Source organism: Pituophis catenifer, unplaced genomic scaffold (genome assembly GCF_029215685.1).
Source record: "Pituophis catenifer annectens isolate HBS135680 unplaced genomic scaffold, rPitCat1.0.hap2 SCAF_2, whole genome shotgun sequence".
Taxonomy (NCBI): Eukaryota; Metazoa; Chordata; class Lepidosauria; order Squamata; family Colubridae; genus Pituophis; species Pituophis catenifer.
Window position 1 is genome coordinate 140048588 of NW_027256882.1, and position 27434 is coordinate 140076021.

A 27434-nucleotide genomic window follows, 5' to 3' on the forward strand; every position below is an offset into this window, starting at 1 on the left:
TTGGATAATGGATCTGCTTTACTATTCTTCATTGTAAAGTGTAATTGTATAGTCACAAATACCCTTTGTAATAATTGTTTACATCTCCTTTGCATTGTCACTCTATATGATTGTAATTTTTTCTTGTGAAAATACAAGGTATAAAAAAGCTCAAGAAATATATTCCCGCTATACTATAGATATGTTTAAGTGTACACTAAATACTAAGCTTTTGGTGAGCACTCACAAGATTTGGAATCAAAGTATACGGTTATAGAAAAATGAAAAATATTTCCATAAATATCACCAAATACTATATGAGCTATAACTTGGCCTAATATTTCCCTCCTCTTGGTAACTGAGATGTCGTTTGGGCCCAAGGGGCTCCTGGCTGTCCTAGACTTGAATCTAGACTTTCTCTCTTTAGACCAGAACACTGCATAGGACAACATTTTGGAGGAAGTTTACCATGGATGGCACCCTACGTTCAGTTTTCCAGTGATGATGACATTCTGTAGGTCAGGCGTGGGGAATTATGGCCCCTGTATGACTTCTGGATTTTATTCTCAGAATTCTTGAACCAGCCAGAGTTGAAATCCACAAGTCATAAAGGGGCCATGGTTCCCCACCTCTGCTTTAGTTAAACTGTCAGAGGAAACATGCTACCTAAAAATCACTTTTGTAGGTAATGCTATTTCTGGCCAAACTGCCCATCTAGGCATCCTGCTCAACTCCCGCTTACTTTCTGGATGCATCCTCTAGCTGCTTCTCATTTATCCTTAAATCTTTCACATACATCAACAGTCCATATATTTTTGATCAGAAGGACACATTTGGCTTTAACAAGTTTACATGACCACCCCAAATTATGTTAACATATATTCGCCTTGCACAACAGGCACTGTAAGATGAAACTTGGAAGTTGCCTGATAAGAGCCAGCCTGAGAGAAGTTATTGCCTGAGGCAAAAGTTAATAGGATAAGCCAGACACATTCCAATTGCACAGACAGACTGGACTGGTATTTTCCATCACACCTGAAGTTCCAGGTCAATTTAAAAGTTCAAGTCAGGTGATAAGATGTGTTCTGCTCCATGCCTCCAGAGAGCTTAGAGCAGTGATGGCTAACCTTTTTGCCGTTGTGTGCCAAAAGCGGGCGGAGTGGGGGCGATTGCGCGTGTGTGTGTGCGGCTGGGGGTCCACCAATATTTGCGCCCTGTGATAGTTGCTTAATTCTGCTAACAATAGGGCAAACTCTGGCCTTGATCCTCAGGAACTGAGTGTTTCTTTGTTGTAAACAATGGGAACACGGCTTACTGCAACAATATTCCCTTAAGGTTGTATGTAGAACAGTATATGAGGGGAATGGGTTGGCAGGTGTAACTTTTTATGGCCTGGTGCCTTTCCCTTGATGCCGCTGTCTTAAGGCTTGGTATTCACAAAGGTTCTTACTTCTTCTGACTTTCAAACACAGAACTCGACCCCTCTTCCTCCCATCTCTCAGGAGCAAGAGGGCACAGCAGGAATGCGCTGCCAAAACATCTGGCTTCTATTGAATTTTACTGCTTCCTCAGGAAGCAGCCTGGATGAAGATGGATTTGTGATAGTCGTGAAAAAAAAAGTGAAAAAAAAAGAACAAATTTCTCCCCACGCATATAAGAATAGCCAGGGTTACTAAATAAAATGTGCACAGGCGCACATTTACTCCTTGCTTGATAAAAGACCCCACATGAGGCAGCTTGCCCATTTGTTTTTCAGAAAATTGGACATAAAAATTAGAAAGGGCATTTAAAAAAAACACCATAAAAAGCGGAGAGCGTCGCACCTTGCTTTATCCCAACCCTTTCTGAAGTACAAATAGATTTCCAGGATTTTCTATGGCATATGGAGACTCAAAACTAAACTGGACCACTGCTCTGCAATGGTAGGCCCTTACCAGAATGACTGGTAGATTAAACTATCTTTTGAGAAGGAATCAAAAGCACGTCCTCTGTATAGAGAGGCATATGCAGACTCTCACGGAGAAGATGTTTCTAGGGGGACAGGCACAGAGTGGTGAATTCTCTTGCTTAGAAGAGGCTAAACAGATCACGGAGCATTGAACAAACCCTCCTTTACATATTTCTCTGTGGGGGAGGAGGAGAATATGGCATAATTATTGTGTATCCCTCCCACATGTCCCGTGGCTGTTCTACGAGAGGGAGGAGACATTCCTAGACTTCTCATGCCTTCCAGCAACTTTCTGGCTGCTGCTTTTGCTGCAACTCATTACTTCGCTAGCTACAGAGGGGGCTTTGGGACAATCACCTCTTTCAGCTGGGCTGGGTCGCATTTTACGTGCAAAGAGATTGCCACAGGAACTGCAGGGCAGCGCTTGCTCAGACCTCTCAAGTCACAACAGCAGAAGTATTGCTGTATTGGGGGAAGATGAATTTCCACCGAGGTGGTTGGAGAGGGGTGGGTTTTAGGTTCAGACACGAATAGTTATTAGTGCTTAGAGGAACCGAAATTGTAAAAGAAGCATTGGAATGTGTGTGCTGCTTTAGATATGCAGTCTGGTGTTGTGGATTTAAAATTTCCCCTAGTTCCATAGCACTGTAACCCATTAATTGATGAATAAGTAAATGATACTCATTGTGCTATTTATTTCCTTCTCTTTTTCTGAATACTATCCATTTTTTTTTTCTACAGACAATGTGGTGGGAAAGAATTGTAGAGAATTCTGGAAAAATAAGGAGCAGAGTAGGATGCTGAAGGGAACGACAGGATAAGCAGTTTCAGCAAAGAGAATTATTACTGTGAGAACAGTAAGTTATCTCATCTTGACCACTGAAAGCCACGTCTTTTTTCTTAGGTTTATAGTGAACTTCTTTTGCAGATATCACATGTGATATGAGTAGAAAGTCAGAAAACCAATAGTATCTCAGCATATATATATTCCATGCCTATGTATACAGAGATAGACAGGATCTTGAATCTGGTTTGGAGCACTGTGCATTAATGAAATGAGAAATTCTGCACTACAGAATCCAAAGATAGCGACCTACGTAAATCATGCAAATTGATAGTGATAGTGTGTTGTATAATTTATTCAGGGATATTATTCTTTTACATAGGTTTTCTGGTTTTGATGGTCATAGAGAAGAGTGCAGAGCTATATAGCATCCTGAAATCCAGTTCCTAGAATCACTGCATATCTTGTTTCAAGGACTCACATGATTTCAAGTTTATCTTTGCCATTTTAAGTACCAGAAAGTTGTTTGCGTACGTGAAAACTCAAGATACAAAAAGTAAGATTTTGCCCTTCTGTGCTTTTACTGAGTCACAGCCTATTCGAAGTTGTGTTCTTATTGGCAGCTGCCACATAGGCTCCTCATACATGAAAAGGTCCAACCTGCTCATTACTAGTGCCTGCCTATGATTCCAGTTCCAAACTCTTTCTCTTTCTTCAGGGTCATTGTATAGCCAGATCAGACTGGCTTGGTGGGATGAGATGGGAGTAAGATTAATCCCATCTGGAACACTGAAAGGCAAATGAAAGGATATGTGGGCTTGATACTGAGAGAGAAAAAAAAAAAAAAAACAACCTCTGGCAACAACAGCTGATTGTACTAAGTTACAATCAGTCCAGATAAGAAAGGGGAAGCAAAACGCGGTAGCTACTCCCAATGACAACAATTACAAGGAATTAATTTGGGACTTATGTGGGCTGAGTCACCTTCTGACATCTACTTAAATGACTGACTTCACATTACTTTGGCATTGCTCTCATAGGTGTCCTCCTGGCAGAGTAAATAGGAAGTGAATTAGCACTCTGAAGGCTTTGTCCCAGCTGCTATGGCTGGCCGGTTGCCCATTCTGATTTCCAATCCTCCTCAACCCTAATTGCGCCACTCTAGCACCCAGGCTCCTAGGGAGCAGCCTCTTTGTTTGCTCCACCCTGAGAATGCAGCCCAGGATTTGAAGCTGTACAAGCCCCATCTTCCCAAAGCAGCCTCTATTCAGGCCTTCACCCTGTACCCTCAACCTTTTGGCCTAGTCTTGACCCCGGAGCTGGTGCCAAATTCCAATTTGGCAGCCGTAGCAGGAAAGGAAGGAGGGAATTCCCTGGTTAAGCAGAGGGAAAGGGAAGGAACGGAGCACCCCAAGGGCCATGGATGGGAAAGAAAAATGGGCTTCTTAGGAACAGCAAGCAAGTCCAGGCTACCCATAATGCCAAACCCCCCCAGCCTTTGCACTTCAGCCTACTCTAAAGTAGGGAATTACCATGGCTCAAGGCCACAGCTCTGTTCTGGGGAGTGGCTGGAGAGAGGCAAGCTTGGCAGATATCATTGCCTAGCGTGGGAAGTTCAAGAAACAGGAATGTTCTCGATAGGAAGGAAGCCAAGGGACTGGGCTTGCAGCTGCTCTGGAAACATGTGTTGCTTCAGTGAGGCCAGAAGCCTCCACCTGACACAGGGCAGGGATGCCATGATGGCTAGGAGCCCTGCCTTGGCACTTGATCAAGGAATCCTATGCCATAGCTGTTTGCTCGGGCAGGTTTACAGGGCAGACATACAAATGTGCAAATGTAAAAGAGCAAAACAGGAAGCGGAGAGGATTACCACTCAGGTGAAGATTTAAGTCTCAAAGTGGTATACGTATGCCAATTGTTTTCTAGGAGCTATATAATTAAGGGACTTTTCTGTGATCTCTGACAAAGGGTCAGCTTGACAAGTGCCCACATGTGAGCATTCAGAGAAATGGCTGCATGAATGTGCACTTGCTTTATTGCCTTCTGGAATGGCATCTTTTGTCCCGAACCTATTTTGGAACATCAAAAAAAGCATCAAATGCTTAAAGCTCAGAGACGTTTGAAAAGAACAGAGGAGGTGATACCTCAGACAGGCATAATCTCACTTGCAATTAATGCATGCAAAATAATCCGTAACTGCAAAGCTTAGAAATTTGGAGTAGAGGGGAAATTAGAAATAACATGAAAATACTTCTAGGAGTTGTAGCAAACTAGGATCAGGTACAGAAAATAATTTGTCAGAAAAGCTTGCGGAGCAGCTATTGGCCATATTAGACCGTGTGATTTTTCTCTTTTTCATTATTATTGGCCAATCATATTTTAGCCCATTTTTAAAATTTTCAGAAAATTTGACTGGAGACCACAGCAGTGTACATACAACATGTAATCCTATGCCCATCAGATGAATTGGACTGTACTTCCCAGACAGGAGTTCAACCTTAAGGCTCATCTACATATCCCATTTTCCCAGATGCAAAAATACTTCGCTAACTGTTGGCGGAGGATACCTTTATATAGATTTAGAATTTTAGATTTAAGAGGTTTTTTTAATCCCATCTTTTTTTATTTTTATAAATAACTCAAGGCAGTGAACATGCCTAATACTCCTTCCTTCTCCTATTTGGTCCACCACAACCACTCCATGAGGTGAGTTGGGCTGAGAGAGAGTGACTGGCCTAAAGTCACCCAGCTGGCTTCATGCCTAAAATGGGACTGGAATTGAAGTCTCCTCTTTTTATGTGCATGTGCCTTCTTCTCAATCCTTCCCCAGTCCACCTCAAAGACAAAGACAGTTTTTTTCTCCTCTTTCTGCTCTCCTTCCAAACTTACTTTTTCCACATCTGCCAGTGCAAGTCATGCCAAGCGGTCAGCATGCTGTGAACTGTTAGGACTCTTCCTACTGTCAAACAGCAATCTCTCCACTTCCCTTGCCAGCTCACAGATGGCAGGCAGGCAAAGCAGGAAGAGAAGGAGGGAATGCAGGTGTTTTTGGAGGTGCCAATTCTCCTGGCATGAGAAAGATTCACTTATCCTCACACAAGAGAGAAGAGGAGGAAGTGAGTTGTCTACTATCAGCTACTGTAAGAAGAGATCGGACAGCCATTTGTCTGGAATAGTAGAGTCTCCTCCTTGGGCCAGGGGTTGGACTAGAAGGCCTCCAAGGTCCCTTCCAACTCTGTTATTCTGTATTCAGTTCTCCAAACTTTGCAGGATCACGAAATCACAGCAAAGAAACTGTTCTCCCTCACAACTTTTCACTTAATCCTGTTGCCCTGCCTCCTGGTGCCAAAAAGACATGCTCCCACCATGGAAAGTCTGCTTTACCACAGAGATATCCCCTGCAAAATCACTTCCTCTTACACCTGCCCTGCCCTGCTGCATAGCTTAGATGCCACAGTCCCAAAAGTGTGGAGAGTCGTGTTTTAACCAAATGTCCAGTGGCCTTTTGGAAGTTTGTTAGACAGACATTGTTTCAATGTTCCCAGTGCTCTACCATGACACTGGTAAAAATGATCCTTTTGTAGCTTCAACACTGCAGGGCCAAGCTCTCCAGAGGGATTATTGGCTGTAGCCCATGGATGTTCTGTTCTACGATTCAGCAGCTCCTCTCTGCTACTTCGGTACTACAGTGGTGAATGGGAGGGGAAGGGGCACATTTTAAACATGGTGTGCAGCAGTACCTTTGAAGGCAAAGGGGAAAGCAGAGCTGTTATCCCAAGCACTGGGAACAGCTGCTTTGTCACCTGCCAAGATAAGGATGATAGGAGGAGAAGTTCCACTTCTTGTCCTTCTTACCCCCATTAGAACTCCCACCGATGACATTTTATGGAAGACAGAAAGAGGGATAGGCCTCTCTTCTCCAACACGGCTTTTCTCACCATGAACAAAAGGAGAAGTATGGATAGATATGATGAAAGTGGGGGAAAGTTTCAGGAAATAATGGGTTATTTGGTGTCAATCCCACCCATGGTATCAGAGAACAGACATCACAGGTCTTCTACAATGAATAACTGGCATTAATGGACATTGAGGGAGTCCTCGTTTAGCAACTGCAATGGGGGCCGGAAACTCGGTTGTCACAATGTTATCATTTTACTTCAGCTTTCTTTTGTTTTACAGACCTATGAAGGGCCTAAGTGTGAGGAAGGTTGTAAAGTTAGTTCTTCATCACCATCGTAACTGCAAATGGTCACTAAGCGAGGCAGCTGTTAAACGAGTACTAGCTACAGTCCACATAATCACACCTCATATCTCTCATGTGGACGCAACCCCCTATTTCCCCTTCATTGCTGAGGCAGAATTGGGTCCAAATGTGGTCAGCACTTCTTACAACCAGCATATTTTTGTGTTGGCTCCCATCCTAGATAACGGCACTTTAGTGCCGCTATGCTACACAGCGCTTGGAATGCTGTTCTGGAATCGCAGAATCCCCTCTTTCTGCTTTTGAAGATTTGCTGGCAAATCCATCCGGATGGGATGATTTTTGGACTCGTACGAAAGTGGGGTTAAAATGTAAAGGAAGTGAAGTTTAGGGGAACCAAAGCTGGGATCGTCTTCCCAATAAGCTAAGAATGGATTTCCTTTTATATTTAATTTTGCATGAATCCGCACAGCTTTTCAAGGTTTGGAGCGAGAACGGGGATTCTCCTACTCCCCCAACCCCACCCCCCGGGATAAATCTACATAAAGGGCCGGGGTGGAGAGGAATGGGAGAAGGCAAGCAAGTTCTCTAGTGAGTCCTGGAAGGTTTCCATGAGCCATATGGTGGAGCCATGTTGCAACCCAAAGCCAACACTAACTGCTTTTTTTCCCCCTGTAACCTTCACTACATTTGCTAATGTTTTGTGACATAAAACCTAGAGATTAATTTTTTTCTTCTGTCTTAATTGAAGGAACCATTTAGTACAGATTTAACTATTATTACCAAATCATCAGGATTGATGCAGCGCACACACGCGTGCTCCAATCATGTTTGGACTAGCTTGGAGGATTTATGCAAATGGGCCTGCCGGGAGAGGCAATTTGTAGCAGAGAAGGACAATTATACAGGGCCCGTGAGTGCGGGAATGACTGTGCCGGGCGGCTAATGGATAATCATAAAGCGCCAGCAGCAATGAACACCACTGCAGCGTGACCAATGACTTTATACAGCACAGATAAAGAGGCTTTTATGCAACACTGCCTTCCTTTTCAAAGAGGGGCAATTCTTCCCCCAGAGCAGTGCAGGAGGCAAGATAGACAGGAGGCAGGGGAGCACAGAGGAACAGGCATCTCTTTAGCCCTCTTATTCTTCCAGATCTCGATGACCACTAGGATGGGTAAGGCCTTGGCCGTGCTGAGCGCTAAAGTACAGTCACCTCTAGGGTGAAGGCAACAGGAATAGCCAAAAAAAAACCCAAGCAACACTTTGATCACAACATATTCACCGAACATCAACACCGCTTTTTCTCATGTCTCTTCCCAGTGTGGTCTGTAATTATTACGCTACAAACAGAGAGATCTGGGAGGAAGAGTCCGCTTTTTATAGTGTAGAAATACAAGAAAGCAGTATAAAGAAACACTGACACTATACAGCTGTCTGATGTAAAAAAATAGGGAAAGAAAGAAAAAGAGAGAGAGAGAGGAAGGAAGGAAGGAAGGAAGGAAGGAAGGAAGGAAGGAAGGAAGGAAGGAAGGAAGGAAGGAAGGGAAAGGCTTCATTATGTGAAATTTCCCTTTACACATATATGCTTCCCCAAAATCTAATTACAGATCCCCAGTGACAGATGTACACAAATGCAAACAGACTAACACATTCATACCATCCAGCCTGATAAATATATACAGAGCATAACACCTGTAAAGTGGATGAAGAGCAAATTTCTAAAAGGAAAATGAAGGATAGAGATGGGTAGCTAAAACCTTTCCTATCACGGCCCCTTTATTGTTGATGCCCCTCTTTCCAGCTAATAATTCCAGATTTTTTTTGGGGGGGTGGGGGGGAGGAATCCCATGGTATTAGGATGAAGGGGAGGAGGCAATGATGAGGACAGCATTTGCTGCGGGGAAAAGTTCCACCTTTCTCCCATCCTGCTAACGGCCTGATAGTCCCATCTATCCTTGCAGAAATGCACACAGCAGCACTTCCATTCATTATAACAGCCACACGGACAGACCCTTCTTAAGAGCATCCACTGGGTCCCTCAAGCTTTCAAACAGAAGGCAATGTTGTACACATTTAGAGTGCTTTCCCCAACCCCAAGCACCATAAGTCATGCTAGATCACTCACTTGACCTTCCTGCTGTCACTCTTGCCCATCGAACCCTGTCGCAATGAACTGAGTGTGCTGGAGTGCTTGCGTTTCCTAGGTCGCCCCGGTCCCCGTCGAGCTGGACTCCGGGAACTCTCCTCTCGCCTACAGGTAATAACCATATTAAACACAGAACAAAAGGGCAGGAATGGCCCTGCTCCCATATACTGAGGGTCTCTTTGGATGTGGGCACCAGTCTAGTTTAGGACAGGCAAGGCCTTTGACCAAGGGGGTCATTTGGCCTCCAGATGTTACGGTAAACAGATCAACCTGTAGATTCAAAGTTACTTCACCCCCTTATCACTGACGTTATTCCTGGTGCTGTTTTGCTTTACCCTCCTTCCTTCTGGCAAGTGGGTCAGGTACTTATCCTAGAAACCTGTACTGAAAACTGAAGAAATCAGATACTCACTCATGGTCATGCCGCCTCTGCAGTTTGGCCAATTCCCGCTGTTTCTCTTTGTAGCGTCGCTGCAGTTCTGCTAGGCGCATGCGCATCTCCACTTCCTGTGTATCCAAATTCTCAATAGCTGCTTTGAGAGGGCAAACCTTTAGGGAGAGAGAAAAGGCCATCTTAGCCACAGAGGAAAGCAAGAGGTGACAGGGTGCATAGCATGTTTTATTCATGCTTTTACTCCTGGTAGTTTATATGCCCCGAGACTTATTTGCACTCTTAAACTGAACAGATTTAGAAGGCCAGTTGGTTCTACTTATGTACTTGCAGGATGACCTTTAAGGGACTACTCTTGGGATCTTCACTCATGTTCAAGTGGGAGCCATTTTGGCCACCCAACATCTTCAACAGCTAAGAAATGTAATTAAGAGAAATTAATTTACTTTACTTTACTTTATTTTGAATTTATATACCGCCCTACTCCCGAAGGACTCAGGGCGGTGAACAGCCAAAAGATAAAACAGACATAATATAAAATTTAAAAACAATGTAAAAGCACATTAAATAATTTGGCCCAAACAATTTAAAACACCCCTATTGGAGGAAATTTCTGGAATTCAAAACAAAATTATAACAAGAATGCTTCCTGTTGAAATGTCTTCTTCCTCTTTTCCTTCCTATAGTTGATCAACTTCGATAGTGATTTATCTCCTTGCTGCACACACTGAACATATAGAGATCTTTCCCAGTCTCTTAATTGACATTCTTGTTATTTAGGAACTCAAGCAGACAAAGAGCCTTAAGTCCACACAGTACTGCTGAACTGTATTGAGTTCTCAGACTGCAAGTGGTCCTCGACTTATAACCTGGTCACTTTATGATGGGCCATCAAAAGCTATTTATGACCTGTTTTCAAAGTTACGATGGGCACAAACCATAACCCCACCACCCACAGTCACACAATCACGTTTTGGGCACTTGGCAATTGACTTACTTTTACGACAGTCTGCATCATTTTTTGCAACATTTTTTAACCAGTTTCTAGTGTATGCTTCTGGTTTCTGGCAAAAAACTCCCATCAGGGGAAACTGATTTGGTTAATAACTGCAGCTTTCACCTAACAACTGCGGTGTTTGCATAACAATTGCCACAAAAAATGTCAAAAAAATCAGATCCGCTCACATGATGCCTCAAGTTACAACCACAACAATTTATGACCGTAATTCAGAGCTCAATTACCGTCGTAACTCAAGGACTATCTGATTCTGTACCCAATTAGAAGCCTAACATTCTAGCCTCCATACACTCTACCAGCCAACCTTCCCTATGAATATGATTATTAAAATTGGAGAGGCTGATACAGCAAAAGCTATCTTGTGAAGTTGATTAAAGCAAGCCTTAATAATTGTCCCCTAATCAAACAAACAAATAAACAAAAGTGGGAATAAAAAATGCACTCCAATGTTTCAAAATCTTCTAGAGTTTTGCTTGTAGAATACATGTAGTCCTTGACTTACAACCACAACTGAGCCCAAAATTTCTATTGTTAACTGAGAAACTTGTTAAGTGAGTTTTGCCCCTTTTTATTTTTTTTGCCCTTGCTTGCCATAGTTGTTAAGTGAATCACTGCAGTTGTTATGTTAGTAACAAGACTGTTAAGTGAATCTGGCTTCCCCATTGACTTTGCTTGTCAGAAGGTCACAAAAGGTGATCGTGTGAATCCGGGACACTGCAGCCGTCCTTAATATGAGTCAGTTGCCAAGCATTTGAATTTTGATCAGGTGACCACAGGGATGCTGCAATGGCCATAAGTTTGAAGTCACTTAATCCAGTGCCCTTGTAACTTTGAACGGTCACTAAATGAACTGTTGTAAGTTGAAGACTACCTGTACAGCAGTCTTGCCCGATTCTGTTATCTCATGCAGAGGTATCCAGAGCAAGCCACGTTTTTGTTAGAACGATTAAACATGCATTTCGGTGTCACACAAGCTCCACCTCTCGCAGATGACTATAATGAATGCATAAAAGGGGAAGGATTTGCATTGTGACACCATAATGAAAGTTTCACTGTTTCCTCACGCTACCCCTCCCAAAAATGAGTCTTAAGGGACAGAAGACTAGCCCTCAAAACACGAACAATTTACCACAGAAGTCTCCATTATTACCTGTGAAAGTTGAGATAGTTCTTCAAATGAGAGGGGTGCATATTTTTGTCGTCTGTGGCAGCACAGACCACGTGGCCCAGAAACGCACCACAAAACTAGGTCAGCCCACAAAAATGGAATGTTAGCAGGTAATCTTTTAGTCCATCAGCTCTGTCATTCATTTTGAACACAAGAAACTTACAGGCTTGGTTTTAGGGGTCCAGATGTATTTCCGCCGGGAGACCCGCATGCGAGGGCGCAGATTCACACACGGTGCGGCATCTGCCAGACTGAGAAGGTCAGGTGGGTTGCTCTCGAAGCCAGTGGCTTCCACAAGAGCCCAGGCAGCAGCAAGAGTGGCTAGACTTTGCAAATTGAAGGCTGCCAAGTCTTCATCCAGCACTGTGAAAAACAAAAAGATACAATCGGAGACGATCAATTCTCATTCATAGAACAGGTTATTAATAAGTGATGAGCTTACATTTCCCACCTAGGGCTCTCAATCTTGTCACATCAAAGGAGCCGTCACATTCAGAGCTTCCAGACTAAATTTGCCTTCTTGGCGTGCTCCTACCTGCCTCCTCTATCTATCGTACGGTGTTAGTTAGTTATGGCCCCTTTTGCTGCTTAGCAAATCTTAGGAGAGCCCAAAGATGGGCTGCAGCACAAGTCCGAAAGCTCAGAAGACTGGTGACTGACCCAGATTGGATCCCGCAATATTATCCTGGAACACATATTTCATTTGTAGGAAGGAAAAAGGCAGAAATAGCAGAGGGAAAACTGAGAAGGATTGCAAACAAAAAGGCCCCATAATAAAGAGGACACTTAAAATATTTCAACTGCAGGATAAATACTTCATCTTGTAACATCTCTGAATTCATATGCCACCCCTAGTGACTGGATGAAGGTATGTGTCTTGGGCTTCTATGCATATTTGGTGGCATCTTACAATCTACCCCGTCTCTTGAAAAGACCCTATCTTTCCTCTTCCCAGACACACCACGCTGCTATCCCGCCTCTGTTATGAAGGGCTGAAAGAGAGCCAGGACGTAGAAAAAGTTGGCTTGCAACATTTAGAAAAGCAGAAAGCTCTTCCCAGACCATTGTTTAAAACCAGGTCCTTGTTCGTATTTCTTTGCGGAAGACATCCGAAGTCCCTTCACCCAGAGGGAAAGTTTTTAGGATGTCACCTGCCCAAGCAGGAGACCTGAGAAGCCCATTTGGGACAGCAAGAGAAGTTATCATTGCCAGAATTTAAGGAAAAAAGGGCCTATTGGAAATAGCCTCAGAAGTAGAAGACGTGTTCAGGAAGGAGGGAAACAGGGTCAATAGGGTCAATGCTCAAATAGGGAGAGCTGAGGGGGCCAGCCTCTGCATGAAGATATACAAGTGGAAAAAGGGTAACCATGGACATTTAAAAAAACAAGCAAACACCCTGCAGTATGCATGTGTGGGTGTACCTCTTTAAGGACTCATGCATTCATACACCTCTCCCTCATGGGCTGTTGCTCTTTGTATACAAGTGCATCTGCTTGTGAAAGTGCCTGCGCACACGTATGAGAAGGCACATAGGGGAGCCCTTGTATGCGGTTTCCGTTCCACTGTGGGCAAGAACGGTTTTGGTGTGTGAGCAATAACCGTTGGTGTACAGATGAAAAGCACAGACGTCGCTTAGCCACAGGGGATGATAACCATCTGCATATGTGGGTTGGTGTAAACCTCGCCACTGGGTAGGCAGGAAGTGGGAGGCTTGAAACAGCAGCAGAAAGGTGTAGGGACAAAAAAGAAGGACTTTCACTACTCAAATGATATTGGATGGTTGTGATTATTATTAGCTTTAGCAAAGAGGCCATTATTATTCATAAGCAGGGAATGTGAGATACTTCTCGAGAATTAAGACGTTCTGAAAACAGGAGACATCAAAGTAAATCTGGTAACAGACCAGTCAAATATGCTGTTCCCCAGCTTTCCAAGCATGCAAGGCCTCATAGTAATAGGCCAGTCTAGGATGCTTATAATAAGCAAGCCCCATCCCAAATTAATTCGCAATTCAAAATCCAACAGGGAAACTCGTCCCACCACACAACTCTATTGCTTTCTACACACAGTATGTAGTAATGAAGTCCAAGGCTCTTGCTTTCTAAGCTTTCAAAATTAAGAGGCATAGTGATCATCAGCAAGGCCCAAGCAAGTGCAACAATTCTAATACCTATCCCGATTTCATCTGGTTGTTGGGCAATCCTCCAAATTTGGCCTCTGAGTGGGAATTTACTATATTCCCTAGTGCTAGGCTTAAGTAGCCTGATGGACACTTCTCTCCTGGCTGGTGAACATTTTGAAAGGTGCATGATTCCCTCTATTGATTTGTGAGACTTTCAAAGTTGTACGCATTTCAAAAAGTCTGTACTGCCGTTAACATGGTATGTCTACTCTAAAACAATGACCTACATGAGATTATGTACCATTTTTGTTTACATGCAGCAATTCACAACTTTCAATCATTCGTAATACCATAGGTTAAGCAAATGCTGGCTTGTAGCAATAGCACTTGGACTTCATAGTGCTTTTACAGCCCTCTCTAAGCAGTTTACAGAGTCAGCATATTGCCCCCAACAATCTGGGTCCTCATTTTACCCACCTCTGAAGGATGGAAGGCTGAGTCAACCTTAAGCCTGATGAGATTCAAACTGCCAAATTGCAGGCAGCCGGCAGTCAGCAGAACTAGCCTGCAGTACTGCACTCTAACCACTGTGCCACCTCGGCTCTAGTAAACTCAGCTGTGCTCAAAAGTCAGAGTGGGATAATAGCATATCAGCATGCAGGGTTCTAAGGTAAAATACAGCTCATCTGAGGAAAGAAGCAGAAGGCATTGAAGAGGAATAGCTTAGCTCATGTCTGAATAGTTCACTTTATCTCCTAACCAATCTGGGACCTGGTCATGATTAGGATAGATAAGACACAATCTTTGGTCTATTTTTCTAAAGGAGAAAGAGGGGATTCCTTTCTAACCAGTTGTGTAGGGCAGCATATAAATCGAACCAATCAATCAATCAATCAATCAATCAATCAATCAATCATTGGAAGGGATTGATAAAAAAGTAAAAGGAAGGAATATAAAGTTGGTTCAAAGTTAAAATAGATATCATAGACATGACCAGGATTGAACAAGGCCTTAAAGGATTTATTTATAGAAAAGAGATGAGATATGGGAAGAAGAGATTGCTTGCTATATTTTAAGAGGTAATAAATTACTAAAATTGTTTATATTTGTGATGAAAAGGAAAATCGTTTTATCTATTTATTTTCTTTACTGTATTTTTATATTTCTAATATTTTTCTTTCTTTTCTATTTTTTTTATTCTTTTTATTTTTTACATTTTGTTTGTATTGGTTTGCGTTTTCAATTGTAATTTTTAATAAAATTATTATTTTACAAAAAGGACTAGGTTTCCCTTGGGATCTCCCTCCTACTGTACAACTCTGGATGGGACTATTTGAGTGACACTTGATGGGAAGGGAGAACTTACATCATGCTTGGGAATCTGGCATTTGATTAGCAGCTGTTCCATGAAACACTGAAAAGCTAATGGAAAGAAATAGGGGAATAGGCCCTAGCATGTGTGCAAAAACATCTATTATACATCCCAAGAGGACAAGCATGGACATCTTTTTTTCCAAGGTCTGGGAAAAGATTCTAGAATTTTTCGTCCTGGTCCCTAGATAATCCTCACATCATGAGCAAATGTTCAGCTTCCAGTTTATTGTCATACCTTCATAAGTATTCCTTTATCAATTCCCTGCTGGCTAGTCAGGAGGCAGGATTAGGATATGGGAAAAGGGAGCTTCTCATTCCATTGCTGACATCTGATATTTGGCTCTGCCTTTGCCTTAGATGGGAAGTGCCTTTTTTTTTTTTTTTTTTTACAAGTTGCCCTCATGAGCTGAAGAAACCAGCAATTTTCAGATACCAATAAAAATAGGTGCCAAGAAAGAAGCGAATGCCGATTTTTTTCCACCTCCCTGCTCTGAGGTGGAGGGAAGGAATCAGAATGATCTGTTGTTTCCCTACCTGAATCACAGTGCCGCTGACAGAGTTCCAGTTCAGCCAGCTCACTGAGCAGGGCAATGCCAGGAATCCCTGAGCTGGACGAAGAGGACAAGGGAAGGGAAGCTGCAGAAGATGGGGATTCCAGGTCTGGGAGTTCACCCAAGTTGATGCTGGCAGCAATAAGGGCATCCAGGCCATATGGTGCTACCTGTACATCAGTCTGTGTTGATGGATCATCGGGTAAGACAACATTACTCTCAGCTTCCTGACAGTCAACTTCCAATGCTGCAACAGGACTCTCTTCCGTAGTCATTACTTCAGGGGAAGGTCCTGGCGTGGCAGCATCTGAGCTAGGGTCCTCCTGATGTTCTTTTTGGGTAGAATCCAAGTCATCTGAGCTATCCCTGACCAGCAGGGAGCAATTTGGGGTATCCTTAATCGTTTCAGTGGAGCTTGGTCTCTGGGGATGGACAAGTAGATGTGGAGGGTGAGCATGGGTGGGTTCCACTTCAGAGTCCCCAGTCCTACTGGGTGGGCTAGCTTCTGCCTCGCAGCGTGGCTCCTGCTCTGGTGGAAAGGTGCGTGACTGTTCAGGCTCAGCTGCTGTAGAAACAGTTTGCATAGTGTCAGGATCAGCTGGGTCCCGGGGAAATGGTGATGCATAGCCCAGACCAGCCACAGGATAGGTATAACCAGGAGGAAGATCTACAAAGAGAAGAAGAGTCCCAGAGTAAAGCATGGCAGGGGACTAGCTGACTATCTCTCCAAATCCATAGCAAGTATTAATAGTCTCAAATACAGCCGCCACAATCAGCAATACCACTTGACAATATTCATTTTTCTCTACGGACTGTATGAAAAATTCTATTTGTACTAAATTGCTCAAATTCGCATGATATATTCTGCAGAATTGTCTCAAAAAGAAAAGAAAAAAAATGAAATGAAATGCCGAGATTGTGGGAGGTTCATTTTGAGGAAGGAAAATCCAACATCAGGAATGAAAAGATTCTGAGGTCCTGATTGTGGACAATGGAAATACTACATAAGTCCCTTTGATTTCTGAGCTTACAATATATACAATATAGGCAGCCTATGTATCCATAATACAATCATCCCCACTGCTGCGGCTCATGATCAGCTATGGTATAATTTAAACACACTGCTGCTTCCTTACACTCAACAGTAACAGGAAAACTACATGGAAGAGCAATCTTCCATGTGTAAAAATCCTTGTTCCCTTGCTAGTAATTATTAGTAGGTGAAGTGTACTTTGGTTCCAACTACCTTTGAAAGGTTCCATCTCCAGGTTCGAAGACTTTTAATATAGTTGTCCAACCCCAAAAAGCTTCCTGTTTTCACTTTGTTTGTCAAGCACCTCTCTATAACCACAAGAGTTTGTATCTGTCCTATTATAACAACCTGAAACAAGACAGTGCTATAAAAAATTATTGATCAGTGAGCCATCCTTTGTGCTTTCCAGAATCTTTACTAGCAAGTCATCCTTTCTTCAGTGTGCTCTTAATTGAATTTAAACTGTTGGATTACAGAACTATACCAAATGTTTGCTAGATCCTTTTTATTATCATTATATACAGAGCAACGTGAAATCATGCAGCTGCCAGTTCTTTGGATGGTGTTGGTCTTCATATGCATCAACTTCTTCCCAAGAATCTAGGATGTCATAATGTATTGGCATAGTATACAGTATCTGCAGATCCAAGCAGTGTGGCCTTGTACTTGTCGTTGGTTGCACAGTCATCCAGAGGTTTAGCCTGGATTTAGCATTTGTGCCCACCTATCAATTGTACCCAGTGTAGAAGTTGTCATTTAATAATACCAAAGGTATTGCCTCAGGATGTAAGCTGTTCCAAGGAGAGCTGCCTTTTGCAATTGACTGCTGACGATTTGGTCCATGCCAATGGTGCTCCAGTGGTGCTCCAGATGTTTATTATGATTATGATTAATTTATGGGCCACCCACATTCAATGGACTTTGGGTGACATACCAATGTAGAAAAAAAAAAACATACAAACATCTAAACCTTTCAACAGACAGCCTAGGTTAAAATAACCCAACAGACCGCAAAGCCAAGAAAAGAGAGGCCATTTCTCATCCCAGTTCTCAGCCTGCCATGAATGAATCTTTACCTGGTTCCAGTGATTTAGGATAGTCCTGGGCTGGCCGCCCTTCAGGCTGCTTATCCACAGCTTCAGGACCCGTGGAATTCTGGGAGGGCACTGGACTTACAGCAGGGGAGCGTGGGACCACAGCAGGGCAGACAGGTAAAGTGCAGGGACCAGGGCATTTGGGTGGATGGCAGCATGACGAGAGCTTGACTGAGCAGGCAGCTGCTGGGGACAGGCCCTTCGGGGGAGCGTTTAAGGCAACTGCTTTGTGAGATGGTTTGAGTGGCTTTTCAGGACCTGGCAACTCCAGCTCTGGTGGGGGCTCTTCTGGCTTCCGCTATTAAGTAGGCGAGGGAAGAGATGGATAGTCAATAAGTACATCAATCCCACATAAATAATGACACAGGCAGCAATAAGCTCAATAGTCGGTACTATTAGTGTGCATGTCTTAAGACTTCCATGTGGTTCCAACAACCTATAAATTAAGGATTGACTCGTGGAGCATGTCACTGTGTACCCTTACACAACATCACAGCTGGTATCATAGCCAATGTGCAATCCTATCCTTAGGCTGACTCGGTGGTCTTCTGGAGATTGTATCCCTCCAGAGCAAAAACAGGAAGAAGAATAAGAATAATTTTATTTCTATACTGCCCTTCTCCCGAAGGACTCAGGGCGGTGTACAGCCTATTAAAAGCACAAGACAAACATCAATTAAAATAATTTAAAATTATTATGTTGATAGCCCGGCCTGGGGGAACAACAGGATCTTGAGTGCACAGCGAAATGCCCGGAGGTCAGAGATCTTATGCACTTCTGGGGGCAGTTCATTCCACAGGGCTGGGGCTCCCACAGAGAAGGCCCTCCCCCTGGGTGTCGCCAGCTGGCATAACTTGGCCGATGGCACCCTGAGGAGACCCTCTCTGTGGGAGCGAACTGACCGGTGGGAGGATATTGGTGGCAGAAGTTGGTCTTGAAGGTACCCGGGTCCTATGCCAAGAACAATTTCAATGAGCTCAACAGGGAATCAGAAACATTTGAGAGGATGGCTAGCTTATGTTTTCTACTCTTCTGTCTTGGAGTGTGCATGCAGGAACTGGGACTGGGCTTATGTGGCAAGCAAGTAGAATTCTGCCTTAAAAGCATTCAGGTTCTGCAACAAAAATTATGCAAATTCAATTACGTAGGGAACTTTCTCCTCCAAAATGTTTAAATTGCTGCTACTCAAACACCTACACGGAGAGAAGAAGCCCTGTTCTCTGAACCTGACAATTTTAATTAACCAACTCTCTAATTAACATACCCCCATAATTTTTCAAGGATATCTTTTTGGAAACTGAATGAACCAAACATAAAATTGGATCCAAAGGGTCAACACAACATAGCATACATTATTTTGCACGCAAGGCCTTGAAAGAGAGACTTTGGAATCAGGAAACAAGTTCTTCATTTCAATATGATGTTGGATTCCATCATTATCGCAATCTCACAACTAGAAGCAACAGGAAGATTAGTATAGATCTCTAGCCGATATCACTTCCCTTGAAGTGAACTCAGGAAATTACTTCCTCATTCGGGATCTGGCCAAGCACTATTGTTTGCATAGGTTTTTCCATCAATTGGTTAGAACACAATTTCTCCATGTATTCATCTTCTGTTGCACATAGGTGTTTTGTAAATGGCTAAATTACTTTAAACAACCACCTTCCTGTAATAAATCTATGTGTGTCTGCATCATCCTGGGATCTGGACCGCATGGAACTATCTGTATTAAAGGAGCTTTATGGTGTCTGGATTATTTTACAAAGAACAAGATTTGATCACAGTTTGCCTATTTATTATTAATAGCTCCGGGCAGCAAACAACAAAAATCAGCAATACAAATATCAATAAAATCCAAAATGTATTACAGCTGGGGCAGCACAACTGTATCAACATCCACAATGCCCTTAGATGGGCTCTCAATTTCTTAGCTGCCAAGGTCCTGGGGAAAAAGCCAGGTTTTGGACATCTTAAGGAAGGATTGTCAGTCTAATTCCTACACCCTGATTATCCAGATGCTCAGAAAGCTGGGGCTCTTTGCTGTTTTTCCAACTTTCCAGTAAGAGTTACCAGGAGGCGACATCAGTAATGCCATCTTTTTCGCATGCCTACCTGGCTGTGAGTGTGCCGCTGCACTTCCAATGCCTGTGCTGCACGCTGTTGCTGTTGCTGCTGTTGCTGCTGCAAGGCATAGAGTTCTTGCTGACGCAGGAACTGAGTGCGGGAGTAGACAGGGAGTTGTCCTGTGTGCTGTAGGTGAGAACCAGGCCCCCGGCTAGGATACATGGATGGCCAGATAGATGCCTGATCCATCACCTCAGCTGCAGAGAAACAGGAGAGACAATCAGAGGAGTAAACAAAGCCAGGAGCCACACCCTTTGCCTCTTTTCTTGTGGGAGAAGGACCTTTACCTACAACCCAGGGAATAGGCCACAGCTAATTCTCTCTGGCTTTCACTTACCCAGGGTGTGGGGGGCTCCATGGGCTGGAGGCTCAGAGGGCAGGATAACTAGCTGAGCAGGTGGCTCCTGTGATAGAGGGAAGACGGGTTGCATGGCACTGGGCATAGAAGGGGGAAAACCAGGTGGCAGGTTCTGATGCAAAGCAGGATGCCCGATGCCTGGAATAAGTTAGGAGAGAAAACATTTTTGTTGACGTGAGATAAAGCCTAGTGTATTTCACCCATGTCCACATAGCAACCCCATCTTCTCCAGGGAAAGGAGTTTTACAGGGACACGTTTTTTGCTTGTTCACAATCACAATCATTTAACTTTTCATCCATCATAGGTTGGGTGTGGATTCATCCCATGGAACAACATAGATAATATATTGTTAATAGATTTTAGCATCAGTTTCCATATGTATTTTTAACTTTTTATAGTCTGTTTTTTATTTTGACAAGGATGTTAATTGCTTTGTGTACTCACCAAAATAGGAAAAAAGGTATCAAGCAATAAATGGTTGGGGGGGGGAGTCTATGTTAAAAAGTGAGAATAGTGTTGCTACTTCCACCTGTGTCTCCCGTGCAGTTAGCTGAGATCTTGACAGGAGACTGTGTTTTTTCTTTTTCTTTCTTTCTTTCTTTCTTTCTTTCTTTCTTTCTTTCTTTCTTTCTTTCTTTCTTTCTTTCTTTCCTTCCTTCCTTCCTTCCTTCCTTCCTTCCTTCCTTCCTTCCTTCCTTCCTTCCTTCTTTCTTTTCCTTCCTTCCCCTCAAGATGGGCATATATAGCAACCATTTCTCCTATTTTTCTTCACAATTATCTACCTTGTGAGGTTATGCAGTGAAGAAATGAAGTCTATAAGACACCCAATAAGCTTCCAAAGCTGAGCATGAACTAGAATCAGAGTCTACCCACTCACTCCTAGTTTAACCCTTTAACCATTTTACCACCCAGAGTTAAATCACTGGACATAAATGAATACAAGAATCCAGAGGCTCATTCTGGAGTTTCTCTGTATGTTATACAATTCTATATAGGAAATCATTTATGTCTATTCAGTTTCTTGCTAAACACTGACAGGATTGGCTATAGTATGAGTCAAACATTATTGCAGATTAATTTCCATGTAGGCTTCCTGTAATATCTGAAATAGTGCAATTAGTCGGTTGGAATAGCAAAGTTGCCCTTGACTCCACTGCCCCTTGACCCCAATAGTACCTATGTTTATAAGTTAAGGTCAGTTTAGATCTCTCATCATCCCCTATTCAAGCAGAGCATGGGGAAAAGGCAGACTCAAAGCTTCTTCTTTATGTTTCCAACACTTCATTAAATTTTCGATGGGTAATTGGTCAAAATCAGTGGCATGGATTTTCTCGTCACAAGACACATGGAAACTTAGTGTAAGATCTAAGATAGGTATAATAATAAAATTGCCTCCTACCCTCATAAAATTGGAAAATATTCAAAAATTCCAGCCCTTCCCATGTGTAACACTTTCTCTGTGCATTCTGCCCACTATAAAATGTCATTTCTTGGCCACCTAAAGATTTGTTCATCTCTGCAGAAAGGAGTCATGGAAGGAGATTGGAAAAAGTAAAGGATGGGATACAAGAAGACAGGTTTTTGAAGCAAAAAGAGGTACTAAGAACCTTCAGGTTTTTTGAACTGAATTCTGTGGGAGGCTGGATTAAAAGTGGTAGCGCAGGCGTGTTTCCCTGATAGGTCAGAAATAAAAGAACAAGTCCATGAAGCCATGAAATCCAGATAAAATTTCCGTTTTAGATATATACTGTTTACTTGACTGACCATAGGAGTGTCCACCCATCCAAAGCGAAGGGCTACGTGTCCGAGGCAACCAATGTGCATGAGCAGGATGGGTATGGGCTGCTGGATCTCCTCCCAGTTGGCTGGACTGCAATGAGGAACCGCCTGCAATCATCAGATGAGGGGTGAGGTCTCCAGGACAACTGCTTGATGGGTGGATTCGGGCAAATTCCACAAGATCTTTGTTATCCCTGACAAATTAGAAGCACAGATAAAAGAAATGCAGGTCCACTGGGATAAAGAGATCCCTTGTCCTGGCCAAAGAATTCTAGACCACGGGCGTCAAACTCGTAGCGTCACATTGCCGTCACGTGACATATCGCGACATTTTTTCTCTTCGCAGAGCTGAGCTGGCCATGGCCTGCACATGGCGCATCCAGCCCATGGGCCACCAGTTTGACACTCCTGGTATAGACCATCATCGTTTAATGTATAAATTATCTTATAAACTTAACCTTGGGAAATGGCTTGCATTGCAGAATAACAACAATGACAACAATAGCAACAACAAACTGGCTCTCATAAGGAAAGATCCATCATTAGACAATTTGAATGCTAATTGAAAGATGTCAGTCATACAATTTTTTTCTGGGATGCAAGTAAGCTTGGCTAAGTGCCCTCCACCGGCACGCCCAGTCTAATTACAAATCATTACTAACCACTACCAAGACAGTGTTTAATCCCCCTTCCCTTCTCCGGTAGTTGGGCTAAGAAGGTCCTTACTGAAGCAGGAGGTCTCTCCCCGCAAGCCCCAAACGCTCCTCACACAGCCGGTTCCGTTCTTCCTCAGCATCCAGATCGATGACATGCATTGGCCTCGCTGTGCCAGCTGTGAAAAACAGAACGGAAGAGTAGAGATGAATATCAGCTTCTGAAATTGATGTCCAGGGATGTGAGTGGAGGGTCTCTCATACTCCTGGTGACAGGAGCAAGTAGAGAGTCAAGAGAGTAAAGACGATGATGACATTGATGGATATATACAGTATATGCAAGAACAGTTACCAAGGCAAAGGGGCTAAAACATGTTTTGAGTTCTAAGAAAAAAAAAATATTTGGAAGTGGCTCAGGCAGACACCCCTCTCATTCACTGGCATATAAGAAGGGGAGGTACAGCACCATCACTCTTGCAAGATTCTGTTACTACAACCTACCTCAGTAAAGGTAGTTCTAGTCTTCCTGGTCTGGTTTACCTAGCAGAGCTGACAACAAAACCCAGGAAAAAAGAGGGGAAAGATGCTCTTGAAAATAGATCCCAGAACGTGAAATGCTCCCGGTTCAGACCGGATTGTCCGATCCGGTAGCGATGGAGGCGGGTGGTTCGGAGAACCAGTAGCAAAAATCCCTGACACCCCCCCCCCCCCACATGCCCAGCTGAGCTGCACGATCATCAGAGGCTTTTTTTTTTTTACTTTTAAAAGCATTTTTTCTACAACCTCTTCGGCTGAAAAAATGCTTTTAAAAGTAAAAAAAAAGCCTCTGATGATCGCGCGGCTCAGCTGGGATCGTCAAAGGCTTTTAAAGGAAACAAACCCTTTTTTTCTTTTAAATGCCTCTGACGATCCCAGCTGAGTTGCCTGATTGGCAGAGGCTTTTTAAAAAAGCCTCTGCCGATCAGGCAACTCAGCTGGGATCGTCAGAGCCTTTTGAAAGCATTTTTTTACAATCTCTTCGCCGAAGAGGTTGTAGAAAACATGCTTTTAAAAGTTAAAAAAAAAAAATGGCCACACCCACCCAGTCACATAATCACCCCACCACCACCACCATGCCACACCCACAGAACCGGTAGTAACAAATGTTAGATTTCACCACTGATCTAGATGGGATTTCCACAAGAGTGAAGATAGATTCCAGGACCTAACTTTCTTAAAAGCCTTTAGCTAAATTCAAGGACTGGAGGATTTAATTTCCAAAGTGGAAGGCCATGAATGAGAGGGAAGGTGCTGAATGCATTTAATATTTGGCTTCAGGCTGAAGCTGTTTCATATGTTCATACAAAAGGGGCTTCTTGAATCAAGAGGGCTACGCCACTGTCTAGTCTCCTGCTCATACGTCTCCTATTCCCCACTTCCGAATCTCCCAAGGCTAACACCCATCCCCCCACCCCCCTCCCAGCCCTTTAATGTACAAGGCAGAAGAGAAGATCCCTCTTCAATCATACAAACCACAGAGCACTAATGGTACTTATGTTAGTGGGGGAAAAGGGGAAAAGGCATGCTTAGGCCAATGCTTGGATCTCCTGTAGCAGAGAGCAGTGATAGAATTATGAAAGGAAGCACAATTTATGTGTGTATCTCTCCCCCTCTGCCCCTCCCGCCGCAAATCACATAGTTTGTAAAACATCAACTGCTTATTATTTTATTCTTTAATGCTGATTACCTTTGAGGCCCATGGCAGTCCGGCTCTGCCGACTGGAGCTAGATCCATAGGCTGGCTCTGGCCGACTTAATGTGTCCTTTTGACGAGCCACAGCCACAGCAATGCCCACTGGAGGCTGACGCACCTCACCATCTCCGTGGCCGAGGTCATGGTCTCTGCTGCGGGCACAGTCTGAACGTTCCAGATCCTGCTGTCCTTTGGTCCCCAAATGTTTGCCCCCATCCTGATGGGCACAGCTGCCCTTGAGGCTGCCTAGCCCCACGTAAGGGGCCTTCTGGCCCACGATAAGTGCTTGGTTGCTGTATTTGAGTAAGTTTTTCATGGCTGACACTTCGTCAGGAGGGGTCTGCATTTCCTGCGTGAGCACAGAACCCTGGGTCATGAGTGCAGCCTGCTGGAGGCTGCTGCTAAAAGGGTCCAAGTAAGAGCCTTTTCTCTCCTCTGCCATGGACAAAGGAGGGCCCTGGCCCTGAACTGGCCATGGTGGCAAGTGGGGCCCACTGTAGCCCAGAGAGCTGAGCTCCATGGATTTGCGCTTGGATTCTGCGTGAGCGCCTGCCTGCTCCATCTCGGTCTGCAAATGCTGCTGGTGGCGGATGCGAGCCACTTTCTGGGTGCTGGAAACCGGCGGCTCCTTAGGGGCCTTGTCTAAAGTGCAGCAGGACTGGCTGAGTTTGCACAGCGTCTCTTGGGAGTTAGGTCGGGCACAGTCTTGAGGTGGTATCATCTCAAAATGCCCACCCTTAGGTTGGTGGGGCAAGCTGCCAAAATGGCTGTCGGAACCAGTGCTATTCAGGTACTCCAGCCCTTTCAGGCGGGCGTTGGGATTCTGGGGCCATTCCAGCCTCCGCTCCACTTTGCCCTCAGCTTTGAAGTGAGAGAAATGATGGTGGCCATAGGTAGGGGGGTGCTCTGGGCCCACCTCGTGGGGGCGCTCTTTGCCCTCACAGGGCTCTGAAGGGACCTGAAAGGAGCGGCTCTTGTCAGTCAGGTGGCCTACCGAAGGCACAAAAGTGGCTCCGCTAATCCGTAGCTCCCGGCTGGCCTTGTCCTGCAGAGGACACATCCCATCTGGGCTGGAATGAAGCTGCAGGCAGGGGAAGCTGCCCGTTGTAGTGCTCAGGGCAGGGGGCCCAGGGGGCAGACTTGATGGGACAGTGTAGGAGACCGAGTGGTGCAACATTTGTCTTCGCTCCAGGCACTCGCTGTAGGACTGAGGAGGCTCATGGTGGCCAAGGTCCTTGGCACAACGGCTCTGGGAAACAGCATGGCGTGGTAGAAGGCCTCCGCCACAACTGGGGAGGACGGCTTTGCCTGAGTCACCATTCAGTACCTTGGAGCTCAGCAGGCATGAGGGAAGGTGTTTGGGTCGGTTGTCACAAGAGCCCCGCTGGAGAGCCCCTTCCTTGCAGTTGATTTCCGGTGTCATAGGCATCACCAGCTTGTGCCGCTCCTTGGCCTCCTCTTCAGCCACTCGCTCCTTGCTCTCACCCTTGGCGCCTTTATCCTTCGACACTGCACAGCGCTCATAGTCTTTGTGGCACTTCTGCCCATGTCCAGCCTCCCGGTCCCGGCTGCAGGAGCCAATCGGATGTCCAGGTGCTGCCCGGGCAATGCTAGGGAAATTGTGATTGGTTGAAAGCAATGTAGGTTGAGCTGGAAGGTTCCGCAGATAGAAATTGTCTGCAGAAAGAGGAGAAGTGATTAAGAGAAGTCTCCCAGACAACAATGTGGCCTAGATCACAACGTGCAACATCACAATCCTAAGAATAGCCTAGCAGCTCTAATTGCCCATGCCTTCTGGCACCAAGTAATGCTGGAAATAAAAGCTCCCTAGTTTGCAGAGGCACGCTTACAAAGCAGCAGCTGATCTAGCGAAATGTCTGGTGCCCACCTGTAAGACTTAGTGGAGTTGAAGCTGGCTATCAGATACACTTCAGTTCTAGAAAAGTCAGTTTTGCCTCGTTTCCTCTACCTTCTCTTTGCAGCTGCCCACTTAATCTGTCCTTGGTAAGATAACAATTACACCATGGTTCTCCTGTCCCTTGAGGCAGAGTCAGAAATACCACATAGTCAAACCAATACTTGCCTTTCTGGCTTTCATAGAAACGATGCTGGCCATACAGGACATTGTTGTTTCCATGGTGATCCAAGTGGCTCATGGGAAGAAAAGTGGATGCTAAGCTCCCAGAGAACCTCGGGTAACCTGGAGCTAAAACAAGAGGCATTGCGGAATGACAGGCCCATGTCACAACACAACAGTCACAAAGCCAAGTCACTGGGCCTTAGTCTGATCTGTCTCTATGCATAGGTTGAAAGAGGATTGCTGGGGTAAATTCAAAGTCCTTTGTCAGATTATTACTTTGGCTATATTAATCACTGCTAGGTTTCGAGCAGTAGCCGGCTATGGGATGGACCACAGCTAAAAGTGTTGGTACTGAACCAGAAAACTCTCTAGTGCTACTTTAGCAGAAGGACCTCACAAAGCACATCTGGTAAAAGAAGACGCCTGGAACAACAGCTACAAATGGAGGGAACAAAACACACTATTCCCCCGATCATAAGAAACCCTTGATGGATATTGATCTCTGGCTTCTTTGTAAAACTGAGGAAGCAGCTCTTGAATATCAGCTCCAGGAGTCTGTAGAAAATTGTGAGAGAAAATAACATAGGCTAACGGGGCTGGGGCTGTTATGCCTAAATATATCAAAATTCTGCACCCAGGTGACTAAAATTCTGCAGACAAAATAATATTATGCTTAGGCATATATTTGCATCAATTTGCTGTTCTTGATAATATCACATTCTCAAATAATCTTTTAATGCTTCGGTAAGGATTGAAGTGAGAACAGCCTTATTAGCAAGGGTATGCAGATGAGGGCGAAGAGCATCACAAGCAAAGAACAAGGGGTGATGGATCCCCAAAGAACAAGGGGTGATAGATCCTAATCTAGCCATTGCAATTGCTGCTCTGAGTT

General features: G+C 44.2%; 1 protein-coding gene across 1 annotated transcript in view; it reads right to left on the minus strand.

The window, feature by feature from the left end:
* BAHCC1 (BAH domain and coiled-coil containing 1) overlaps positions 1-27434 on the minus strand; it is a 111129-nt gene that overhangs the window by 17349 nt on the left and 66346 nt on the right. The window contains exons 5-15 of the mRNA XM_070937699.1: positions 26546-26668; positions 24457-26139; positions 22804-22909; positions 22063-22271; positions 20277-20435; positions 19928-20136; positions 17795-18110; positions 15669-16352; positions 11802-12001; positions 9474-9610; positions 9041-9166 (exon numbers count right to left, since the gene is read on the minus strand). Coding sequence (XP_070793800.1) covers positions 9041-9166; positions 9474-9610; positions 11802-12001; positions 15669-16352; positions 17795-18110; positions 19928-20136; positions 20277-20435; positions 22063-22271; positions 22804-22909; positions 24457-26139; positions 26546-26668 — 3952 coding nt within the window. The remainder of the gene's footprint in view (positions 1-9040; positions 9167-9473; positions 9611-11801; positions 12002-15668; positions 16353-17794; positions 18111-19927; positions 20137-20276; positions 20436-22062; positions 22272-22803; positions 22910-24456; positions 26140-26545; positions 26669-27434) is intronic.